The sequence below is a fragment of the Cnephaeus nilssonii genome (genome assembly GCF_951640355.1).
Source record: "Cnephaeus nilssonii genome assembly, chromosome: 5".
In the NCBI taxonomy this organism is placed as follows: Eukaryota; Metazoa; Chordata; class Mammalia; order Chiroptera; family Vespertilionidae; genus Cnephaeus; species Cnephaeus nilssonii.
In genome coordinates, this window is record NC_137076.1 from 80,720,249 (window position 1) to 80,744,336 (window position 24,088).

At 35.2% G+C, this 24,088-nt stretch overlaps 1 protein-coding gene across 7 annotated transcripts in view; it reads left to right on the top strand.

The window, feature by feature from the left end:
- LOC307100685 (ankyrin repeat and KH domain-containing protein 1) overlaps positions 1–24,088 on the top strand; it is a gene marked incomplete at its 3' end in the record, with an annotated part of 127,204 nt that overhangs the window by 31,093 nt on the left and 72,023 nt on the right. For 6 of the 7 annotated variants that reach the window (XM_079773212.1, XM_079773208.1, XM_079773209.1 and 3 more), the window contains exons 2-10: positions 12–165; positions 4,719–4,875; positions 6,317–6,464; positions 7,176–7,323; positions 9,348–9,581; positions 11,725–11,819; positions 15,343–15,580; positions 15,805–15,996; positions 22,947–23,056. In XM_079773212.1, coding sequence (XP_079629338.1) covers positions 12–165; positions 4,719–4,875; positions 6,317–6,464; positions 7,176–7,323; positions 9,348–9,581; positions 11,725–11,819; positions 15,343–15,580; positions 15,805–15,996; positions 22,947–23,056 — 1,476 coding nt within the window. The remainder of the gene's footprint in view (positions 1–11; positions 166–4,718; positions 4,876–6,316; positions 6,465–7,175; positions 7,324–9,347; positions 9,582–11,724; positions 11,820–15,342; positions 15,581–15,804; positions 15,997–22,946; positions 23,057–24,088) is intronic. The other variant, XM_079773214.1, reaches the window with a different exon arrangement.

The following is a 24,088-nucleotide window of genomic DNA, read 5'->3' on the forward strand; positions in this document are numbered from 1 at the left end:
TTCATAAACAGGTTGAATCATTTATTTTGGACCAAGAAGACCTGGATAACCCAGTGCTTAAAACAACATCAGAGATATTCTTATCAAGCACTGCAGAAGGAGCAGACTTACGCACTGTGGATCCAGAGACACAGGCACGACTAGAAGCATTGCTAGAAGCAGCAGGTACGTCATTTTTGTTTTCTCTTTTTCAACTCTTTAAAAGTCTAGATTGTTATACAAGGTTATACGAGATTACCCCTAAATTATATAACACCAGAGGCCTGGTGCATGACATTCGTGCATTCGGGGAGGGGGGGAGGGTGTCCCTCAGCCTGGCCTGTGCGCTTTTGCAGTCTGGGAGCCCTTGGGGTTGTTCGACTGACGGCTTAGGGCCGCTCTCCATGGACATCCTTAGTGTGGCGGTGGAGGCAGAAGAGGCTCCCGCTACCACTGCTGTGCTACCCAGCCAGTCAGCCCAGCTTCTGGCTGAGCAGCGCTCCCCCTGTGGGAGCACACTGACCACCAGGGGGCAGCTCCTGCGTTGAGCATCTTCCCCCTGGTGGTCAGTGTGCGTCATAGTGACTGGTCATTCAGCCGTTTGGCTGATTTGCGTATTACCCTTTTATTATATAGGATTATGTGAAATTTGAAATCTCTATACAATATATATATATACTAGAAACCCGTTGCACGAAGTTTCGTGCAATAGACTTTCACCTGGCTGCCGGCACCAGTTTTCCGCCAGCAGCAGTTTACCTCTGGCCACCCGCCGATCAGAGCGCCTCCCGCCAGCGCGATCGGCTACCCCGAGAGGAACTCCGATCCGGGAGGCGCTCCGATCGGCGGGTGGCCAGAGGTAAACTGCTGCTGGCGGAAAACTGCTGCCAGCAGCCACGCTATCGGCCACCACCAGCGTCTTCCGCCGGCCCCATGGGTCCTTCCGCAGCGTTGGCCTAACGGCCGGTGGGAGGAGCGGGAGTCAGGGACTCGCGAGTCCCCGCCCCCCGCGCCTCCAGCCGGACCAATCGTGGGCATAGCGGAGTGATGCAATTTGCATATTGCCTTTTTATTATGTAGGATTTTTTCCCCTAAAGAAAACATTCCCATTTTATATTTTAAAAATTCTTGGTTGAAAGTTTTCTGTGAGTGATTTCTGGGCTCTGCACTAACATATTTAATGTATTAGATAATAACCTAGTTATCAAGGAAAATTTATTACTAATTATATTATAAAATAAAACCGTGAAAGGTAAACTTAAATTTAGTTAATCAAATTATGAATCTTTTAACTGATTTAGGGAATTCTATGATTACTTATTTATTTTAGTCTGTTATTATCTTAATTATAGATTGCTTTTTTTTTATTTAGAAGACCTTAAATAAAAATTGAACACAAAATTGGATCAGCTCTAGTCAAATATACCAAGCTATATCAACTTATTCTGAACTAGCAGAAAAGAAAATCTGTGATAAGCATACTTTCTCAAAATAATATGTACTTATCACTGTTCTATTTTTCAACCTACTTATTATTTGCTACGCAAAATTTCCATTATACGTAATGAAAACCTTTTATCTCCTAAAATTATATTTTAAGAAGGAAGTTAACTTTTTTCTGATATTTGTATATTGCTTTTGAATGTTCACTTTGTATGACACTTCCTTTATTTACTTACTTAACACATTGCGGACCAGTAGTTTTATTGCTAGCTTTACCCAGTGGCCAGTAAGTTTCTATTGAATAAGTACAAAAAACATTTTATATAAATGTTAAAGGCACACTTTAAATTAAATACCCATTCCATTTTGAAGTTATTTATTACATGTTCTTACAAGCTAATATCTTTTAAAAGTATGATATTTGTAAAACACTGTGTGATATGAAGCGAGAATTCTCGTGATCCGTCTGCAATGTCTTAATATAAATATATGTGCACATTACACATACGTAAGAATTTAATCTGGAAGAATTTAAAGCTTACTTTTTAAAATAGCGCCTAGACACTTCTATGGAGATATACATATATATTATTACAGCGACATATATGTTAGGCCATGTTAAAGCTATTAAAATACAGAAAATAAATAAAAGTTTAAAAAATATGGGGAATTTCATTAAGCTTCTGAGTATAGTTGATTCTAGAACAACGCAGGAGGTTAGGGTTGTCAACCTCCATGCAATAAAAAATTCACATATAACTCCCCCAAACTCAGTTGTTTCTTAGTATTTATGGGGTTTGGTTCCAGGACCCTCTGAGGATACCAAGTCCATGGTTATTCAAATTCCTTATATAAAATGGCATAGAACAATGCATGCAATTGGCCCTCTACATGTGTGGATATGAAACTCCAGGGAAATGTAGGGCCAACAGCATATTTATTGAAAAAAATTTGTGTTTAAGTGGACCCGCGCAGTTTAAACCCGTTTTGTTTAAGGGTCAACTGTCCTTTAATAAACATAATATTAAAGATAGGTATTCAGGAAAATTACAGCAACCTTTTAACACATTTCATATTGAAGGAAATAAGCAATGATACATTTGACCAAGTAATGACTAGGGGAAAAATAGGAGCTAAAAGAAATTGAGTTTTTCTATATTATTCTTGGAAAGACATAAATAGTATGTTAGGAATGTATTTACTTGATATCGTCTTGTTATTCTTTTAACTTTATCCTGTTATGAAAGCATAGGTACAATTTTTAGTGGATTGACTTTTAGTCCATTTAATGTCTCTTTTTGGAATTGATACAAACTTAAAAATATATTGATCAAAATATGTAAGTATCCAGCAGAAGACTGTTTAATTTAGGTCAGGACTAGTATTTACAACAACAACAACAAAAAAAGGAATGAAGATCACATTAGTAATTATACTGGGTATCCCTCCCTTTTAGTCTGATTTTTTATGAGTCTCCTGTTGTGATTTAGGGGTATACTGTATAATATTTCTGAAATGGGAATGCCCTGGCCACCTTCTTTTTTTTTCTGTGCTTTGGAACCTTACATTTTGCTTAGAACAGAAAGAAATGTGGAGAAATGGCATTCCTATTCTCCAAATATTTTCTGGACTAATTTCCTTTCTTTTTCCAGACCAAGTTTTTTTAGTGGTAGTACATCTTTACCCCTTGGTTTAGGCTGACACTTCTCATGTTGTGAGTACTACTTCAGATCTCTAGTTAAGGGTTTTTAATTCATTTCTCTTTTTTCTGATTCTCACTCAGGACTGCCTCTTTTCTGGTACATTAAGCAATTTTTGTTTTTGTTTTTTTGGTGTTCCTTTTTGTTGTTAATCCTCACCCAAGGATATTTTTCCATTGATTTTTAGAGAGAGTGGAAGGGAGGGGGAGACACACAGAGAGAGAAACATCAATGTGAGAGAGACACAGCGATTGGTTGCCTCCCGCATGCACCCTGACCAGGGCCCAGGATCAAGCCTGCAACCTAGGTATGTACCCTTGACTGGAATCGAACTTGAGACCCTTCAGTCTGCAGGCTGACACTCTATCCACTGAGCAAAACCAGCTAGGGCCATTTTATATCTTATTGGGCAAGTTTTCCCATTTTTTGTTGTTGTTGTTCTCCAAAATTTTATTGACTATTTTTCTCTCATTTTTAGTGGTAACAGGCAGTGGTACTATCAACAAAATTTTTGCTTACAGTAGTCACTGATTCTAGATAAAATGATTTATTGCCAACTTAGACATCTGATAGTCCTACCTGACTGTGAGTGCTGTGAGGATAGGAACTATGTCTTAATCCTTTTTGTCTCCCTTGTGTCTGGCTCATCATAAGCAAATAATAAAATTAAAAATGAATTTTTAATGAACATTTTTTATTGATTTTAGAGAAGGGAGAGGGAGTGAGGGAAACATCAATGATGAGAGAGAATCATTGACTGGCTGCCTCCTGCATATCCTCTACTAGGGATTGAGCCTGCAATCCAGGCATGCACCCTGACTACAAATCAAACTGTGACCTCCTGGTTCATAGGTTGACACTCAACCACTGAGCTGCACTGGTTGGGCAAGAAGGAATTTATTTTAATTTACAATGTGGCCCTAGAAGATGGTTCTAAGTGTCTATTTGGCCAAAGGAGGAAACTATTGGATTGTTTGTTGAACATTACAGAATATCCCCTTTGTTGCTACTGAAAATAGTCTATAGATAAATACAATTCTGTCCTAGAGATCTTATGGTATGACTAGATACTTTGAAGGAAATCTCATTTACCGTATTTTCCGGCGTATAAGACGACTGGGCGTATAAGATTTTCCTCGGTTAAAAAGTCATCTTATACGCCGGAAAATACGGTAGTCCAATATATCTAATCCATTATATCTAATCCCATCAATATAGTCCAATATACCGTATTTTCTGGCGTATAAAACGACTTTTTAACCCAGGAAAATCTTATATGCCCAGTCGTTTTATACGCCGGAAAGTACGGTATTTGCTAAAATAAGCATCATATTAAGTTACATTTGGAGTTAAGTAGGGAACAAATTAATATTATATGCTCTGAATGTAAAGATGGAAAAACTAAAACATAGGTGGTTATGGATGGTCTTTTGACATTAGTGGCAAAATTGAAATTATCAGCATAATATTCTTTCAGCGTTATTATGGAGATTATGTCATTTTTGCCTTAGCTAATAATGTTTAGAAATGTAATTACAATTTGCACTTTTATGGTTTTCTTCCCCTGCACTTCTGATTGCTTGACGCACACTGAAGGAATTGGCAAATTGTCAACTGCTGATGGTAAAGCTTTTGCAGATCCTGAGGTACTCCGGAGATTAACATCCTCAGTAAGTTGTGCGCTGGATGAAGCTGCTGCTGCACTGACACGAATGAAAGCAGAAAACGGCCACAATGCAGGACAAATAGACACGTATGTGTTTAATGACTTCTGCTGGATATTAGATGTTTTCTTGAGTGGCAAATTTTGGTTAAATATATCTTTTGGAGGGGCTTATAAATTTTAGTCAAGTGGGTTTATATAGGGTGGACAAAAGTAGGTTTACTGTGCCATTGTGATATTCTTTTGAATTAATAAAGCCATTGTAATAATCATAACTTGCATGTCTTTTTGTGTATGAACAACTGCAAACCTACTTTTGCCCACTCTTGTATTTTAAGTTGATATATAAATGTATATATAAATATGTATATAAAAATGAATATTATATTTTTATCCTTATATTCTACTCATATTCATTGAGTGTCCTTGTGGAATGTACTGTACTAAAGTGTGAGAAAACAAACTGAGTAAGATCTGGTTTCCATTTCTAAGGAAGTTACTTTTCCTAACAGTTACAGGAGTAAACTTTAAATTAACTGCTTTGAATAATAATAAATAAAATGGTTGAATATTGCTAAGAGAGTTAATCTTAAGAGTTCTCAGCACAACAACAAAAACCCCCACTTTTTTGGTATCTAAATGAGATGATGGGTGTTAAATAAACTTATTGTAGTCATTTCATAATATATGTAAGTCAAATCACCTTAAACTTGTACAGTGCTTTATGCCAATTATGGCTCAATAACACTGGGGGAAATTATAAATGAAATGGGTTGTTAATGCAATAATCTAGGTGCTTGCTACTCAAATATGGTCCATGTACTAGCAGTATCAGCATCACCTCACAGCTTATTAGGAATGCAGAATTTGGATATACTGACTCAGAATTTGCATTTTAATAAGAAACATGGGTGATTTGTATGCACATTAAGTTTGAAATTCACGGATTTTGTTAATAATCATTCTGCAATAAGATTACTTAGATTTTTACCTTCTACTATTACCGAATAAAATTTTAAACCATAGGATTATGTCCCAAATATCTTTGAGAATCATTACACTAATATAGTATTATTTAAAAACTTGTGCATCTAGCCCAGCCGGATAGCTCAGTTTGTTAGAACATAATCCTGGTACACCAAGCTTGTGGGTTCAATCCCACATAAATGGAACGACAAATCGATGTTTCTCTCTCTCTCTCTCCCTTCCTCTGTCTCTAAATCAACAAATAAAAATAAAATAACTTGTGCATCTAATAGCTGTAAAAAGCTTTATTTAAAGTTTAATATGACAATATGTTAGGATATTTTAAAATATAAAAATGACAACTATTTCATATTCACTTATTCTGCCTTACTTGACATCCATGAATAAGTATTGCAAACAAGACTCAGTAAACAAGGTATTCATACAGGTTTTTTTTATTATATCAATATTTTTCTATGTATGACTATTTATACTTAATGTAATTTATGATCATGGGACCCTGAGTCTTTCTGGGTTGCTTAATTGTTGATGATTTTATTTTCAGTCGCAGTCTGGCAGAAGCTTGTTCAGATGGTGATGTAAATGCTGTTCGTAAATTACTAGATGAAGGCAGAAGTGTAAATGAACATACAGAAGAAGGAGAAAGCCTGCTGTGTTTGGCTTGTTCAGCAGGGTATTATGAATTAGCACAAGTAAGCAGAAATAATCTTTGGCATTTTAAATAATTAAAATTATTGAAGGGTTTTGATGTTTTATTTTATCATTAATAAAAAATTATAATTATAGGCCAAGGTCTTTCCTTCTGGGCAGTAGGTAAAACAGAAACTGATACATAATTAATTCGTTGCCTGTACATGCAACTAGGCATGGTCCATTTTTCTACCATTTACTCAAAACTAGTCCTAATGAATAAACACTTAGAAATAATAATATTTTAAACTTGTCTTTGGAAATAATACGCAGCTATAATAGAAAGTGATGATTTATTTTCATTTTGCCAGATTACCCCAATTCTTTTAAATTTTTCCTTCTGTTGGAGCAATATTGGGAAATAGCCATGTGTTTATCAGTTTCTATCTTGTGAGTGTAGTTTTGCTGTTCTCTTACTAGATAATCCCAAGCATAATACCAATTCTTTGACAAGAGCAGTTCCATTATATAATAGGATGGGTAATGTGATTACATACTTAAACATTAATATGTAATGGTATTGTAAAAATATAGCATCTAACTTGGTGTTTTGAGTACCAAATGCTGGCATATTTTCCCAAAGGTGATTATTTTTTATTTTTTATTACCCCCCCCCCCACTCTAAAAGAGTATTTTCCCAGATTTAGTATATTCTCTAGAAATAATGTTAATAGTAAGAATTGATAATTTCTCTGTTTGTTTGTGTTTTAAAGGTATTGCTTGCTATGCATGCTGATGTTGAAGATCGAGGGACTAAAGGAGACATAACTCCCCTAATGGCAGCATCCAGTGGAGGTTATTTAGATATTGTGAAATTATTACTTCTTCATGATGCAAATGTCAACTCCCAGTCTGCAACAGGTATATAGAAAATTATGTGTGAGTTTGAAAAAATAAATTGATAAAATTAATTATAACTTGAAAGATAAAAATTTGATTCCTAGGGAAAACCAGTTGTAAACCTACAGAAAAATCTTAGCCCTTGTTTAGAATCTGAGTAAAATACAGATTAATTTGATATCTTCAAAAGTCTTTAAACCATACTTAGATTCTATTTGGTAAGTTTTTCTGTAAGGGACAACTTTTTTCTACCACAATTATATGCATTGTTTAAAGAGGCAAAATTTTTTGCCCTAGCTGATTTGGCTCAGTGGATAGAACCTCGGCCTGCGGACTGAAAGGTCCCAGGTTCGATTCCAGTCAAGGGCATGTACCTTGGTTGCAGGCACATCCCCAGTAGGGGGTGTGCAGGAGGCAGCCGATCAATGATTCCCTCTCATCATTGATGTTTCTCTCTCTCTCTCTCCCTCTCCCTTCCTCTCTGAAATCAATAAAAATATATTTTTAAAAAATAAAGAGGCAAAATTATGGACTATATCTCTTATAATTTCTTTATCTCATTTAGTACAGCTCCCTTGACTTTAGATTATGGATTAACCTGAGAGTATTTTTTTACCCATAAGGTTTTTCATGACACATGTACTGAATATCTCTTGAGTTATAGGTATAGTTTTAGTAGTGAGATTCCTTGGATTTAGTGGTTTAAAAAGAAATTTAAATAATGAAAGCCTATCAGAGTTCCATGCAATTAAGTAAATATTAAATGTAGCCTCGTTTATTTTTAAAATGAACAAGACTTCGTAGAAGGAATTCTAGGTGATTTTGCTGCCCAAGTTGTAGTAATATTAATGCGCATAATGTCTGAGATGGTTAAATGGTTGAATTCTGAACAAATTGAGTTTTGAAATTATAGTTTTCTTGCTGAACCTTTAAAATAATCTTCTCTAGTCTCATTCTGTTGGATGGTTCAACCATCTCCCCGCCCCCTTTAATAAATAAAAATCCTCAAGCCCAGCCAGCGTATCTCAGTGGCTGAGCATCAACCTATGAACCAGAAGGTCACAGTTTGATTCCCAGTCAAGTCACATGCCCAGGTTGCAGGCTTGATCTCCAGTGTGGGATTTGCAGGAGGCAGCCGAGCAATGATTCTCTCTCATCATTAATATTTCTGTCTTTCTCGCTCTCTCTCTTCCTCTCTGAAATCAATTTTAAAAATACATTTTAAGGAATAAATAAATAAATAAAAATCCTCAAAACAAAATCAGGGCCCTAACCGGTTTGGCTCAGTGGATAGATCATCGGCCTGCGGACTGAAAGGTCCCAGGTTCGATTCCAGTCAAGGGCATGTACCTTGGTTGCAGGCACATCCCCAGTAGGGGGTGTGCAGGAGGCAGCTGATTGATGTTTCTCTCTTATCAATGTTTCTAACTATCTTTCTCCCTTCCTCTCTGTATAAAATCAATAAAATATATATTTTTTTAAAAATCAGGAAAGAAATAAGTGGTAAACCAAGGGATAATGACCTTTTAAATAAATTTTATTTTTGAAGGAGTTATGCTGAGGGCAATTTATATATGTCTCACTAGGTTACTAAATATAGATTGAAGATATGTTTCAGAAGGAAAATGTACCTAAAACAATGAATTGTCTTATGAACAAATCTATAAAGATAAAGAAGAGCTACAAGAAATGAATATACATAGAAATAAAATTGTTTCTAAGTTGTACAATGTTGAGAGAAAAAGGAATAATTATAAACGATATAATAGAATGTTTTAGATAAAAATATGTTGAAAGTAATTTTTCAAGATGGTTCTTAATCTTGAGCTGAGGAAATGTGAAGAGTGGTAAATTGATCTGTTTATAATAAACCTTTTAATTAGTAAGAAAATTAAGATGATGTTTCTAACTAGTACAACAGAAAAACTTGAGATGATAGTTTATTCCTTTATGTAAGAAAATGAAAGAGGTAGAACTAAAGCAGTAGCGTAATCATAATTTTATCCATTCTGTCATAATTTTGTATATCTTTGGCTCTTTGTTAGGAAACACTGCATTGACTTATGCCTGTGCTGGAGGATTTGTTGACATTGTGAAAGTGCTACTTAATGAAGGTGCAAATATAGAAGATCATAATGAAAATGGACATACCCCCTTAATGGAAGCAGCCAGTGCAGGTCATGTGGAAGTTGCAAGAGTTCTTCTAGATCATGGGGCAGGCATCAACACTCATTCTAACGAATTCAAAGAAAGTGCTCTTACACTTGCCTGCTACAAAGGTACTCTATATATGTATGACTAGGGTCTTTTAAAATAACAACTTTGAATATTTGAGTATTGAGTATTTGATTTAATTTTATATTGCTTATGTTTTCCCTGTGCTATAAAATGATTTAGCTTACACCAGATTATATACAAAGTACATTTTAGCCTTTATATCCTAAAGTTTAGTATGTTTCTTTTTTATTTTAATTCAAATTTATTCAATTAGCTATAAAGTCAACCAACTCTTAGCACAGATCTAGAGGGTTTCCATTCTTTAATGACTTTTGTTTTATATGATTTTCCAGCCTTTATTTAACAAATAATTCACACTTAAATAATATAATAATCACACTTGATTCAAAAAACCTGAAAAACACAGACTAGCATAAAGAAAATAAATTTTATAATGGCAAGTATATTTATAAGCAAATGTATATATACAGGCATACCTTGGAGATATTGTGGATTCCATTTCAGACAACTGTAATGAAGCAGTCTTGCAATGAAGTAAACTATAATCTTTTTGCAGGTGGAGGGTCTTGCCTTTAATTTATTTTTTAAAAATGCAACATCTGTGAAGCGCAATAAGACGTGGTATGCCTGTATTTTTAAATTAAACAATCATACTCTAACACTATTTTATAGTCTGCTTATTTTATTTAGCAGTACATACTGAACATTTTACCATCTCAATATTTTTGTCATACAGCTATTGATGGTTACATTGTATTTCACTATTGCATTTAGTAGTGGATTTGGCTGTAAAACCTATTAATAGTAATCTGAACAAAAGAGAAGCCCTTTCTCTTTTACTTAAATCCAAGGGTGGGCTGTTTAGGACTAGTATGGCGGTTTTATTATCTAGATCTCAGCATTCTATTTTTCTGTTTCACCATCCTAGTATCTGGTTTTTATCCTCAAGGTTGCCAAGATGGTAGCTATGGCCCCAGCAATACATAGTCTAGGAAGGAGGAGGAGGGTAAGAGCAAATTGGGGATGCTTCCAATTTATTAAGCTACCTTTAAGAAATCTTCCTAGCAGTTCTGCCATATAGCTGGCTCCCACTTACATTTCATTGGCCACACATAGCAACAAGGGAGGCTGGGAAATGTAGTCTTTTAGTCAGGCAAATTGCCACTCAGATAAAATCAGAGTTCTGTTATTAAGGAACATTTGAGAGAATGGATATTGAGTAGGGAACTAGCAGTCTCTGTCAAATACATCAAATGGATGCACCATAATTGCCTATTTTTGGACATATGAATTGTTCCCAGGTTTTCACTACTATTAAAAACACTGTGATAACATACTTGTGCAGACATCTTTGCCTAATCTCTGATTATTTCCTTAGGCTAAATTCCTGGAAATGGAATTGCTGGGTCAAAGGGTATGGGCATTTTAAGGCTTTTGATACATATTGCCAAATTGCTTTCTAGAAAGGTTGAATCAATTTATACTCCCACCAGCAGTGTTTGAGAGTGCCCTTTACCTTATCCTACACCCTCACCAACACTGGGTATTATCATTCTTCTTAATATTTGCCATTTTGATAGTAAAAAAATGGTGTGTTATTTTAATTTGCATTTGTTTAATAGGAAGGTTTAATATTTTTTCATCAAGTTAAATATTCATGAAGCTTAATATTAATTTGCATTATTTTACATTACCATTTTATGTCCATCCATTTTTCTACTGGAATGTTTGTCTTTTTCTTATTGACTATTAAGGTTTTTTTAATATTAAATGTATTAAGAGGATTGAAATTATTTTGATGGAGTTTTCATTCCCAAAGTGAGTTTATGGTTATTATTTTAAAGCTGTTTTTCTGAAAAATGATCCAAACATACTTTACCTGGCATTTTATTTTATTTCAGTGTTTTGATTTGATAGTTTGTATAGATTTAATAAAAGAATAAGTATTGTTACTTTATTTGAATTATGTGCTTTGGACTAATTTAATCTTTAACAACGTAAATACCTTGCTGAGAGGCTGCTTATTATTTTGGATTCATTTTGTAAAACTATCATTTATTTATTCAATACAAAATTTTTGTATAGACATCTGAAAGAAAAAGATTTCCCATTTTAATACTTCATATTAAATTAATACTCAATTCTTTAGAAATATAGTTTTAAAATTTGTGTTCTTTTTTGAAGGCCATTTGGATATGGTTCGCTTTCTACTTGATGCTGGTGCAGATCAAGAGCACAAAACAGATGAGATGCACACTGCCTTAATGGAGGCTTGCATGGTAATTTTAAATTGCACTCACTTAAGATTTTGGGGGAAGTAAAGGTCATCTTTGTTTTACTCTTTAAGGATTAATTTTATATTTTTAGAAAAATATTATGACATCAGTAGATTTAAAAAATTTTGACAATACTAAAGAGGGAAAGGGAAATATCTATTTTATTTACCTTTTGATAGTAAATCTCTCAATGTAGGAAACAGTACAAAAGGCAGTCTTAACTGTGTCATTTCCAACTCACTGATACACTTTTTAAATTTCCCCCCCCGTTTTTTTAATGTAAAATACACAACATAAAATTTACCATCTTAACTATGTCTTCTTCATAGATTAATCCTTTTATTATTTATAAAGTCTGTATCTCTGGTAATTTTCTTTGTTCTGAGGTCTGCTTTATCTGATATTAATAGTAGCTACTCCTGCTTCCCTTTGATTAAAGTTTTTTTATAACTTTGATATGTTTGATCTGCCTCTGTTGTTATGCTGAAGTGAATTTCTTAATTGGTTTGTTTAGACCATTTATATTTAAATATAAATATTGTTATGGTGTTTTTATATTCTGGTTCTATGTTGAAATTTATTCTTTATTTTATTTTTTTTGAAATTTATTTTTTATCTGTTTTCTCCATTTTTTAAATCTATTTTCTGTAATTTATCATTAATAGTTATTTTGAAGTCCTTTTCTGCTAACTCCTATCTTTGATTCAGTTTTGGGTCTACTTTTATTGGTTATTTTATATCTTGATTAGTCACTTTTTCCTGCCTCTTAATATGTCTAGTAATTTTTCAATTGTAAACCATATGGTACCTTTTATGTTCTGGATTATCCTGTCTTCTTTTTAAGACTGTTAAGTTTTGTTCTAGCAGTCAGTTAAATTACCAGTGGATCACTCTGATCCTATTGAGTCTTAATTCTAGCTTTACTCTTACTCCTTAGTCCTTACTCTTTGATCCTAGAGTAAGGGATTCTAGGTCCTACTTCTACTGTATGGCCTTCTTGTTTGTTTCTTTTAAAAAATATATTTTATTGATTTCAGAGAGGAAGGGAGAGGGAGAGAGAGAAACATCAATGATGAGAGAGAATCATTGATTGGCTGCCCGCAACCCAGGCATGTGCCCTTGGCTGGAATCAAACCTGGGACCTTTCAGTCCGCAGGCTGATGCTCTATCCATTGAGCCAAACCAGCTAGGGCTGTATGGCCTTCTTTTTAAAAATATATATATTTTATTGATTTTTTTTATAGAGAGGAAGGGAGAGGGATAGAGAGTTAGAAACATCGATGAGAGAGAAACATCAATCAGCTGCCTCCTGCACACCCCCTACTGGGGATGTGCCCGCAACCAAGGTACATGCCCTTGACCGGAATCGAACCCGGGACTCTTGAGTCCGCAGGCCGACGCTCTATCCACTGAGCCAAACCGGTTAGGGCTACTGTATGGTCTTCTATGATCTCAACTGATAGCCTGGGATATTCACCAAGGTCTTTTCTTTTTTTTAATCCCCACCGAGGACATGTTTTTTTCTTGATTTTAGAGAGGAGGGAGGGAGAGACATTGATATGAGAGAGAAACATCCGTTGTCTTGTGTATACACACCTGACCAGGGATCAAACCCCCAACCTTTTGGTGTATGGACAACGCTCCAATCAACTGAGCTATCTGGCCAGGGCTCACCAAAGTTTTTTCATTGTAGCTGAGTCTGAACTCCCAAAGTCTCCCACCTTTCAGGAGCCTTCTCTGCTATGTATCCTGGAGGCTCATCTTTGATGTGTTTCTAACGCAGGAGTTGCCCAAGTGTCCAAGGATGACTTTATATAGATTTTTGGGACTCCTTCTGTATATCTTCTATTTCTCAGTTATCCTGCTCACACTCCCCAAGTCCTAAGTATTTTGGCTGACTTGTGTTCTGGTTTTGTTCCCTTACCCATAGAAATGTTCACTCTTTGTTTAGGCTGTATTTCCTTTGGCCATGGTTTGAAAGAAACCAAAAAAACTGAAGTGAATGTCCACTTCATCTCATTGCTCCCTTCTTTCAGCGATCGTAACTCTAGCCCCTAGCTTGGTTGCTTCCCAGTGCCTCCCGTTGCTTTATCTATTTTTTTTTCTAACTTTCATAGTTAAGTCCAATACCAGCTATTGTTCTATGGCTAGGACATTTAAAGTCTTAGAATTAAAAAAATTTTTTTTAAATAATGATATTAGACCTTTAAGAGTGGGTTATTTATTTATTTTATTATTCTTTTGGCAAAATTAATATTGTTCATTAATATCAAAAAGTGCTTAGTATAGTTTCTCTTTTAATATATGTATGTACTCAAGATATGTTAACAGAATCCATAAAGAATCTTTAAAAATTCACATAAGTTCAAGCAAAACAATTTATTAGGAGCCTTCAGGAGCTCGGCACAGTCAGAAGTTCCCTGATCTGTAAACACTTATAAATCCTTATTTTCTTTTCAATTAGAAGTTTATTTCAGACACCAAATGTTACAGTGATTTGGTTAAAATATATTTTATTTTACATATATTTGAAGAATTAGTAAAACAAACAAAAAAGTGGATTAGTAAAACTAAAATTTTAATGTGAAGTCATTTGTCTTCGGCATTGTATCAAAAATGATTAAAGCTAGGCTAGTTATTTAATTAAGTATAATGAAACTCTTGATGGTTGCCAAAACCTGACATTTAAGTAAGGCTTCTTTAATTATTTCTTTAATAAAAGAATTGCCCAGCCTTATAAAACCTTAGTTTTGTACTCAGTCTTTACTTTTTATTACCAATATTTTGGTCGTTTAAAAAATATTGAATGACATGGCATCTGACTCTATATGCCACACCAAGAGTTAAGGCCTACATAAATTTTTTAATTAAAGAATTTTAAACTGACAGAGGGTATTTATGGTGATAGAGAGGTATAGAATGAATACCCTCTATGAGAATATTTAGTTAATGGCCTCACTAAGATACTTAGTTTTACATCTTTGTAAAATTCATTGCTTCATTGCAGCAAGCTAGTGACAAGGAAAAATATAGGGTAATGTCAGTCCTTAGGAGTTTACCTTGATGACATAATACCAGGTGGTAATGACCTCACAGAATTTGTTGTTATTTTTTTTGCCAAGTCTTTGTTTCTTAAATAGATCTAATGTAATTTCTACACTTAAACATGACACCTAAGTTTGAGGGTATAGCTCTAGTAGTATAAACATTTTTTGAGGTACTGTTGTCTACTATAGATTTAACAGTTTTTTGAACTTCATAGAAGATAGAAATTCAAAATTATTTGGAATTGTCACTGTATGTCACAAGTATGATTATTTTAGAAAATGTTGGGTTTGTTCAAAAGTAAGGTAAAATAATTTTAATGGGCTTTTGATAAGATACCGTAGATCTTAAGTTGCTCAGATGGGCATGATAATGTATATGCATCTAAATGGCATCTTTCTGTGTTTTCTCAGTCTATTTTGGCACATTAAAAATCTCCAAATAACTTCCTTCCTCTTGTTTTACTTTTTAAAATCTGCAGGATGGACATGTAGAAGTAGCACGTTTGCTTTTGGATAGTGGTGCTCAAGTGAACATGCCTGCAGATTCATTCGAGTCTCCGTTAACACTAGCTGCCTGTGGAGGACATGTTGAATTGGCAGCTCTACTTATTGAAAGGGGAGCAAATCTTGAAGAAGTTAATGATGAAGGATACACTCCCTTGATGGAAGCTGCTCGGGAAGGACATGAGGAGATGGTGGCACTACTTTTAGCACAAGGTAAAGTAGTTTTACTTCCTTAATAAAAAAATTAATTTCTTTTGGATGTTTTGTGTCAATATCAGTGAAGTTTATTACAACTAAAATATTTTTTGCATTGATGGTAAATTATCAAGACTCTGAACTGAACCCCAGAAGCAGAGATGATAGAGATGATTATTATAATTCAAAACAATTACTTTTTATTTTGTAACTAGTTTTATCTATCATTATGCTCTCTCCAGGAGCAAATATAAATGCCCAGACAGAAGAAACCCAAGAAACAGCTTTGACTTTGGCTTGCTGTGGAGGATTTTCTGAAGTTGCAGACTTCCTGATTAAGGCAGGGGCTGATATAGAACTCGGCTGCTCCACACCTCTCATGGAGGCTTCTCAGGAAGGACACCTGGAGTTGGTTAAATATTTACTGGCTGCCGGTATGTGGCTTTAAAAATGCCTTTTAGAAAAAGATTTTTATGTTGCTTTCATAAGTTTAACAATTAGACTTAACTTTTTCATATCTTCAAAAGATATGATAGCCACAATTTAACTGCTATTCTTAGGCTCCTAACTCTCTAAAAATGTCACTTTATAGGACTTTTAAAAATATATGTATTTTTATTGATTTCAGAGAGGAAGGGAGAGGGAGAGAGAGATAGAAACTTTAGTGATGAGAGAGAATCACTGATCTGCTGCCTCCTGCATGCCCCCTACTGGGACCGAGCCCCAAACCTGGGCATATGCCCTTGACTGGAACTGAACCTGGGACCTTTCAGTTCTCAGGCCGACACTCTATCCACTGAGCCAAACCGGCTAGGGCTCTAAAAATGTTATGAAAAATTTTTTTTCTTATTGTTACTAATGGTTGCTTAGTGGCCATAGGCTTCTTTTGTTTGTTTTTTTAAGACTGAACTTTTTCTTGTTCATTCTCACTTGAGGATATTTTTCCCCCCATTGCTTTTCAGAGAAAGTGGAAGGGAGGTGGAAAGAGAGAGAAACATTGATGTAAGAGGCGCTTTCCCTTCCCTGGAGCACGCCTTTCCCTTTCCCTCCCGTGGCCCCCCCACCACCACCACCAACTCCCCCAGGCACGTTAGCTTCCTCATTTAAGCTCCAAGGGGCCTTCCTTTACCTCTATAACTTATTTCCTAAGCCCATTTTTTCTAGAAATTACTTTTTCTCCCTCTGTAATTTACCCAATAAATGTTCTCTTACAAAAAAGAAACACATCAATATGAGAGAGCCACATCGACCAGTTGCCTCCTGTAGGTACCCCGTGCAGAGGGGGAGAGCAAACCCACGACCCAGGTATGTGCCCTTGACCAAAATTGAACCAGAGACCCATTGGTGTGTAAGCGAACACTCTTACCATTGAGCACACCAGCCAGGGCTGAAATTTTTAAAAAATATGTTTTTATTGATTTGAGAGAGAGAGGAAGAGGGGGGGGGAGGGAGGAGAGAGAGAGAAAAAAAGTGAGAGAAACATCGATGTGAGAGAGAAACATCAATTGGTTGCTGTGACCAGCAATTGAACCCCTGACCTTATTATTATTTTTTTTAATATATTTTATTGATTTTTTACAGAGAGAAAGGGAGAGGGATAGAGAGTTAGAAACATTGATGAGAGAGAAACATCGATAAGCTGCCTCCTGCACACTCCCCACTGGGGATGTGGCCGCAGCCAAGGTACATGCCCTTGACCGAACCGAACCCGGAACCCTTGAGTCCGCAGGCCGAAGCTCCATCCACTGAGCCAAACCAATCAGGGCAAACCCCTGACCTTTTAATGCACAGGACACTGCTCAACCAACTGAGCCACACCAGCCAGGGCCATTGGCTTCTTATTGGCCTTCTCTCTCCAGTGAATGGTTTGTGGCTTCTGGAAAAGAGAGACTAACATCTAGTCTCTCTGCTACTAAGAGGAGGTGGGGATGTCATTATAGAGATAATTTGGTGCCTTTAAGCCTGTTCATTTCTTGACATTTCTGAGTTTTCACACACACACACACATACACACACACACACACACACACACGGGAGTTTTATTTTTAATTTTTTTGCAAAAGTACTTACTATTAAAATAATTTGTGATTTATATATTGTTCAGCAATAATATGGCAAAGTAAGAATATACCAAACGAATTGATTCAGGTAGATGTAAACCTTTATATAATATAATTATCCATATTTGATATATTTGTTTAAAACTATATAAAGGAAAATATTCAGCAAAACTTGATTCATCCTTTTTGGACTTTCACTGTTAAACATTAATTTGAATATAGCCCAGCCTCAATTTTTCTTTTGAATTATTATTGAAATAGTTTCTTAATCCAGATGGTTAATAGTTCAGCTGATTGTTTAGATTTTGAATTAGTGTACAAACTGACCATACAAGCTGATCTCTTCCCTGACTCAAATATGTTCATCACCGTAATTAGTATATGCATTATTCAGTCACTCTTCCTTCATCATTTTCAGTAATTGTCTGTGTCCCATTCAAGAGTCTTTCTCATGTCAGTTACACCTCAATTAAAAAAGAGTCTTGCCGAAACCGGTTTGGCTCAATGGATAGAGCATCGGTCTGCGGACTGAAAGGTCCCAGGTTCGATTCCGGTCAAGGGCATGTACATTGGCTGCGGGCACATCCCTGGTAGGGGGTGTGCAGGAGGCAGCTGGTCGATGATTCTCTCTCATTGATGTTTCTAGCTCTCTATCCCTCTCCCTTCCTCTCTGTAAAAAATCAATAAAATATATTTAAAAAAAAAAAAAAAAAAAAAAAGAGTCTTTATGCCTGGCTGGTGTGGCTCAGTGGTTGAGTGTTGACCTATGAACCAGGAGGTCATGGTTCGATTCCTGGTTAGGGCACATGCTCGGATTACAGGCTTGATCCCCAGTGTGGGACATCTAGGAGGCAGCTGATCAATGATTCTCTCTCATCATTGATGTTTCTGTCTCTCCCGCTCCCTTCCTCTCTGAAATCAATAAAAATATATTTTAAAAAAAGAAATTATTGAATATCAGACATTCTGCTAATTATTAATTACCCCTGGTCCCTGTATAGTATAAATTATTAAACACATTATTATAGATATAGAAACTGATGCACAATCATGTTTCATATTTTCCCTAATGTATCCAAGCTAATAAGTGACAGAATCAGTACTTAGAACTCCTAACATTTTTTTCTATTATATCACCATTGATTCCTATATTGAACTACTTTTGCTAATTTGAAGCATACAGTTTCCAGAACTATCTTAGATATTTGAGAATCACTTTTTTATATGACCACTACCTAAAATTTTTTTTCTAGATTAAAGTATGATCTATTTATGTAAAGTTCTTCTTTTAGCACTAAAGAAAAATCCAATAGGTCTTTTTAAAAAATCTTTATTGTTGAAAGTATTACAGATGTCTCCTATTTTCCCCCATTGACTCCTTCTAGCCCGCCTCTGCCCCCAGTAGGTCTTTTAATACATTGCCTACACAATTTTCTAAAAATGAAACTTTTTTTTTTATGGCATTTTCCCACACCACATGGAAAATGTAATTTAATGAATCCTAAGAACCCATCACCAGCATTAGCAGTTTTTAATTTATGTGTCAAATTAATTTACCCAATAAATGTTCTCTTACAAAAAAGAAAAAAGTATCCTGGAAGAGTAGGGGGTGGGCACGGAAGGGAAAGGGAAATGCGTGCTCTAGGGAAGGGAAAGCGCCTCTTATATTTCTCTCTCTTTCCACCTCCCTTCCTCCCTTCCACTTTCTCTGAAAAGCAATGGGGGGAAAAATATCCTCAAGTGAGAATGAACAAGAAAAAGTTCAGTCTTAAAAAAACAAACAAAAGAAGCCTACGGTCACTAAGCAACCATTAGTAACAATAAGAAAAAAATTTTTGAATTAAATTTGCTAATCTCATTTCATCTATATGTCCTTCAATCCCCCATTATTTTTATAAAATTATTTTTATTTAAAATAAACATTTAAAAAATTTTTGCTGAGATAAAATTATATTGTGAAATGCTTACCATAATAAGTGTAGTTAACATCTGTCACCATACATAGTTACAAAAATATTTTTAAATTAAATTTTTAAATGTGAAAATAAATTATTTTTAAAATAAACTTATTTTTATAAACTAATTATGAAAAATATTTTAATATTTATCTCTAAAATATAATCTTTCAAAAAGTAACAATGTGCCCTGGCCAGTGTGGCTCGGTTGGGCATCATTCCGTGCACAGAAAGGTTGCTGGTTGGATTCCTAGTCAGGGCACATGCCCAGGTTGTGAGCTCCATTCCCCAGTTGGAGGCTCGGAGGAGGCAGCTAATTGATGTTTCACTCTCAGATTGATATTTCTCTCTCGATCTCCCTTTACCTTCCTCTCTTTCTAAAAATCAATAAAAATACGTTTTTAAGAAGTAAAAATACTATTTCCTTTCAAAATTTTGTAGTATAATTAAATATCCAAGGAGTTTTCATAATTTCCTGATAGTCCTATAAATGTGTATGTTTGTGTAATGAATTTTTTGAATCAGTATTCAAATAAGATTCATATGACAACTATTGGTAAATACGTCTCTTAAATCTCTCTCAATCTGTGGGATCCCCTTCCATCTTTCTTTTCTTATTCCTTCTAAGATTTGGTTAAAGAAATGGAATGTTGCCCTAGCCGGTTTGGCTCAGTGGATAGAGCGTCGGCCTGCAGACTGAAGGGTCCTGGGTTCAATCCCTGGTTTGATTCTGGTCAAGGGCACATGCCCCAGTTGCGGGCTAGGTCCCCAGTAGGGGGCATGCAGGAGGCAGCCGATCAATGATTCTCTCATCATTGAAGTTTCTATCTCTCTCTCCCTCTTCCCTCCTCTCTGAAATCAATAAAAGTATATATTTTTTAAAAGGAATGTTTATGTTTTAGGCTCTCTATAATATAGATTTTGCTAATTGCATTTCCATTTCATTTAACTTGTTTTTCTGTCCCTTGGATTTCCTATAAAGTAATAGATCTAGAAACTTGACTGAATTAGGTGTGTGTGTGTGTGTGTTTACTAGACTATTTTGTAGGTAGTATTTGTTATTTATAGTATTTATTATCTTGAGGAGATAATAAATGTCTGATGTCTCTTTTTGTAATATTATTAACCGTTGATGATCATTGCTTAGATCCATTAATTCAGTAGGGGTTGCAAAGTGGTGATATTATAAAGTCGACTATTTCTTCTTGTTTATTTATTAGCTAGAATATGTCTATAAAGAGAAACTTCCCCTCATGAACTATTTGATTACTCTTAGGTATAAATTATATAGGAATAGCAGTATAAATGTTTGGTTTTTAATGTTCCCACAACAGTCTTTCTCTTTTTTAATCCTCACCTGAGGACATGTAACACAGATTCTAGAGAGAGAGAGAGAGGGAGAGAGAGAAACATCATCAGCTGCCTACCACATGCGCCCAACTGGGGATCGAACCTGCAACCCAGGCACATCCCCTGACCAGAATTGAACCCTTGACCTATTGGTGCACAAGGGACATGATCCAACCAGATGCTCCAACTAACCCAGCTATCCGGCCAGGATTTTTTCCACCCTTTATTAACATTTCCAAAATAATGAGGTGGTCCTAGAGCATCCTTCAGTAATGACCAATAAAGTATTTATGTATGTATGTATGTATGTATGTATGTATGTATGTATGTTAGTCCTTACCCCAGAACATGCATAGAGAGAGGAAAAAAGGGAGCGAGGAAGAGAGAGAGAGAGAGAGAAACATCAAGGTGAGACAGAAACATTGATCGGTTGCTTTCTGTATGTGTCCAACTGGAGATCAAACCCACACCCCAGGTATGTGCCCTGGCCAGGAATCGAATCGCCAACCTTTTGGTGCTCAGGATGATGCTAAACCAACTGAGCCACTCCTGCTGGGCAATGTTTTTATGTTTTGATATGGACATTATTTTGAACTTTTGGATTTAAACATCTATGATGGCTTTTACCTCACCACAGTCCTCATTTTTGTTTTTAATGTAAAAATTGTCACAAGGTATTGGCAATTTGACTGTCTTTGGTCAATAAGATTATCTCCTAAATTCTTTTGATATGATCTCATTATAGTCTTTGAGGTTTCTTTGCTTTTTTGTTGTTGTTGTTCATCCTCACCTGAGGACATTTTTCCATTGATTTTTTGAGAGAGCGAAAAGGAGAGGGAGAAACAGAGAAACATCGATGTGAGACACACACATCATTGTGGTTGCCTCAGCACACATGGTGTCAAACCTGCAACCCAGGTAGGTACATGCCCTCGACTGGAATTGAACCTGGGGCCCTTCCGTCTGCAGGCTGACACTGTATCCACTGAGCCAAACCAGCTAGGGTGAGGTTTCTTTGCTTTCTGATATACTCATCTTTGCAGCTTTTGTCCCAGTCTTGGAACCAATCATTTTTTCTAAGAAGCACTCATTCCACTTAGTAGGAAATGATATTTAGAGACCACAATCTAAGTTAAAGGTGCTATTTCTGCTTGGTCTGTCATTGTCTCTGGTCTTTATAGTTGGTCAGATTTAGGAAATATTTATTTTTCTTATAGATAAAATATGTCATGAGTTCACGTCAATGCTTCTAATACTAACCTCAGCAATGTCATATCTGTGTTTTCTCTTAATCATGCCAAAAATTTCACTTTTTACCAAAGGATTACTCATTTTATTTTATCACAATATCTATAGAACTGTCTCAGAATACAGTCCAACACTACCAACAATATGATATCTGAAAACTGGTATTTTTTTTTTGTTTTTGTAGCTCTTTCATTTCTTAGGGTATATCTTACTGAGGATGTGAAGGCAGATTTTACTGTATTTTAAAATCATTTGGTATAGTTTCTTTCTGTATGGCTAAAAGCATTTTTACAAAGTATATTTAAAGGAAAATTAGGATATTTAAAATACCAATAGTTTCATCAAGTATTTTGTTGTTTTTTTGTTCTGTTTTGTTTTTAACATTTTAGGACTATTGTGAAGTAAAAGCCATCATAGTAAACACTATCATAATAATATCCATATCAAATGTAATTTTTTAAAATATGTTTTTATTGATTTCAGAGAGGAAAGGAGAGGGAGAAAGAGATAGAAACATCAGTGATGAGAGAGAATCATTAATCGGTTGCCTCCTGCATGCCTCCTCCTGGGAATTGAGCCCGAAATCTGGGCATGTGCCCTACCAGGAATTGAACTGTGACCTCCCGGTTCATGGGTCAGTGCTCAACCCCTGTGCCATACTGGCGGGGCTTCATACTTCAAGTTTATCAGTTTCACCAAATTGCAAAATTAAACTATTTAATATAATGTATAATTCACAAAGTAAATTTACGATTGTTTTTTGTTTGCTAGGTGCTAATGTTCATGCTACAACAGCAACAGGAGACACAGCCTTAACCTATGCTTGTGAAAATGGACATACAGATGTTGCAGATGTTTTACTTCAAGCAGGGGCTGATTTAGTAAGATATTTTTAATTTCAAATATTTTTGTTTTAATTCTCATTCATTTCTTTTTAACATTCAGAAAAATCTAATAAAGATCTATAGTTTACATGCTTTATATAAAATAACTTTAAAAAATGTTTGGCTATTTATTTTATTGCATTTATTAACAATATTTTAAAGTACTTAGTTTTTTCTTCTCACCCCAGTTCCAATTGACATCCTTACACTTTTTAAACTGCCCTTTATTAGAAATATTATAAATTCAGTGATATGTTTACAAAATAGAATAACCTGTCAAATCACTGAGTGATTTCTTTTGTTTCTCTAATTTGACTTTAAAAACAAAGCTGTCATCTTTCTAACATTATTAAAGTATTCTATTATTTTTCTGTTCTTTTAGTATTTTTCAGTTTGGCTTTTCAAAGTTTTAAATTAGATGGCAGGTTTATGTGTGTAATATTTCTTACAACTGTGGGAATTGTAAATCATATCCCACTTAAAGGTTTATACTTCTTGCTGAAATGTGTGCTTTGATTCATTTTTATTTTGTAAGGGTTCTTTAAACTGCTTTCTAGTTTCTCACAAAATACATATATTTCATAAAAATGTAAGAGACATGTTATAATGAATCAAATTTATTAGTTTTAGTTATTTGGAAAAAAACTGTGCAAGTATTGTCTTTTAAACCATTTCTAATAACAGACATTCCCAAATAGATACCTGAGGTTATTGGAAAATAATTATTGACTAAATTAAATGTATAGTATAATTATGCCATTTACTACTATTTCTACTAATACTAAATATTATAATAACACTAGCATTCATTATTATTAATTAGGATCTTCCCCATCAATTAGAATTTCTGAGGTGTACTTACTAATTTTTATTTGAGAACTAGAGGCCCACTGCATGAAATTTGTGCATTCCCTCAGCCCAGCCTGTACACTCTCATAGTCCGGGAGCCCTCGGGGGATGTCCAACTGACAGCTTAGGCCTGCTCCCTGCAGACGGATATCCTTAGTGCTGCCACAGAAGCAGGAAAGG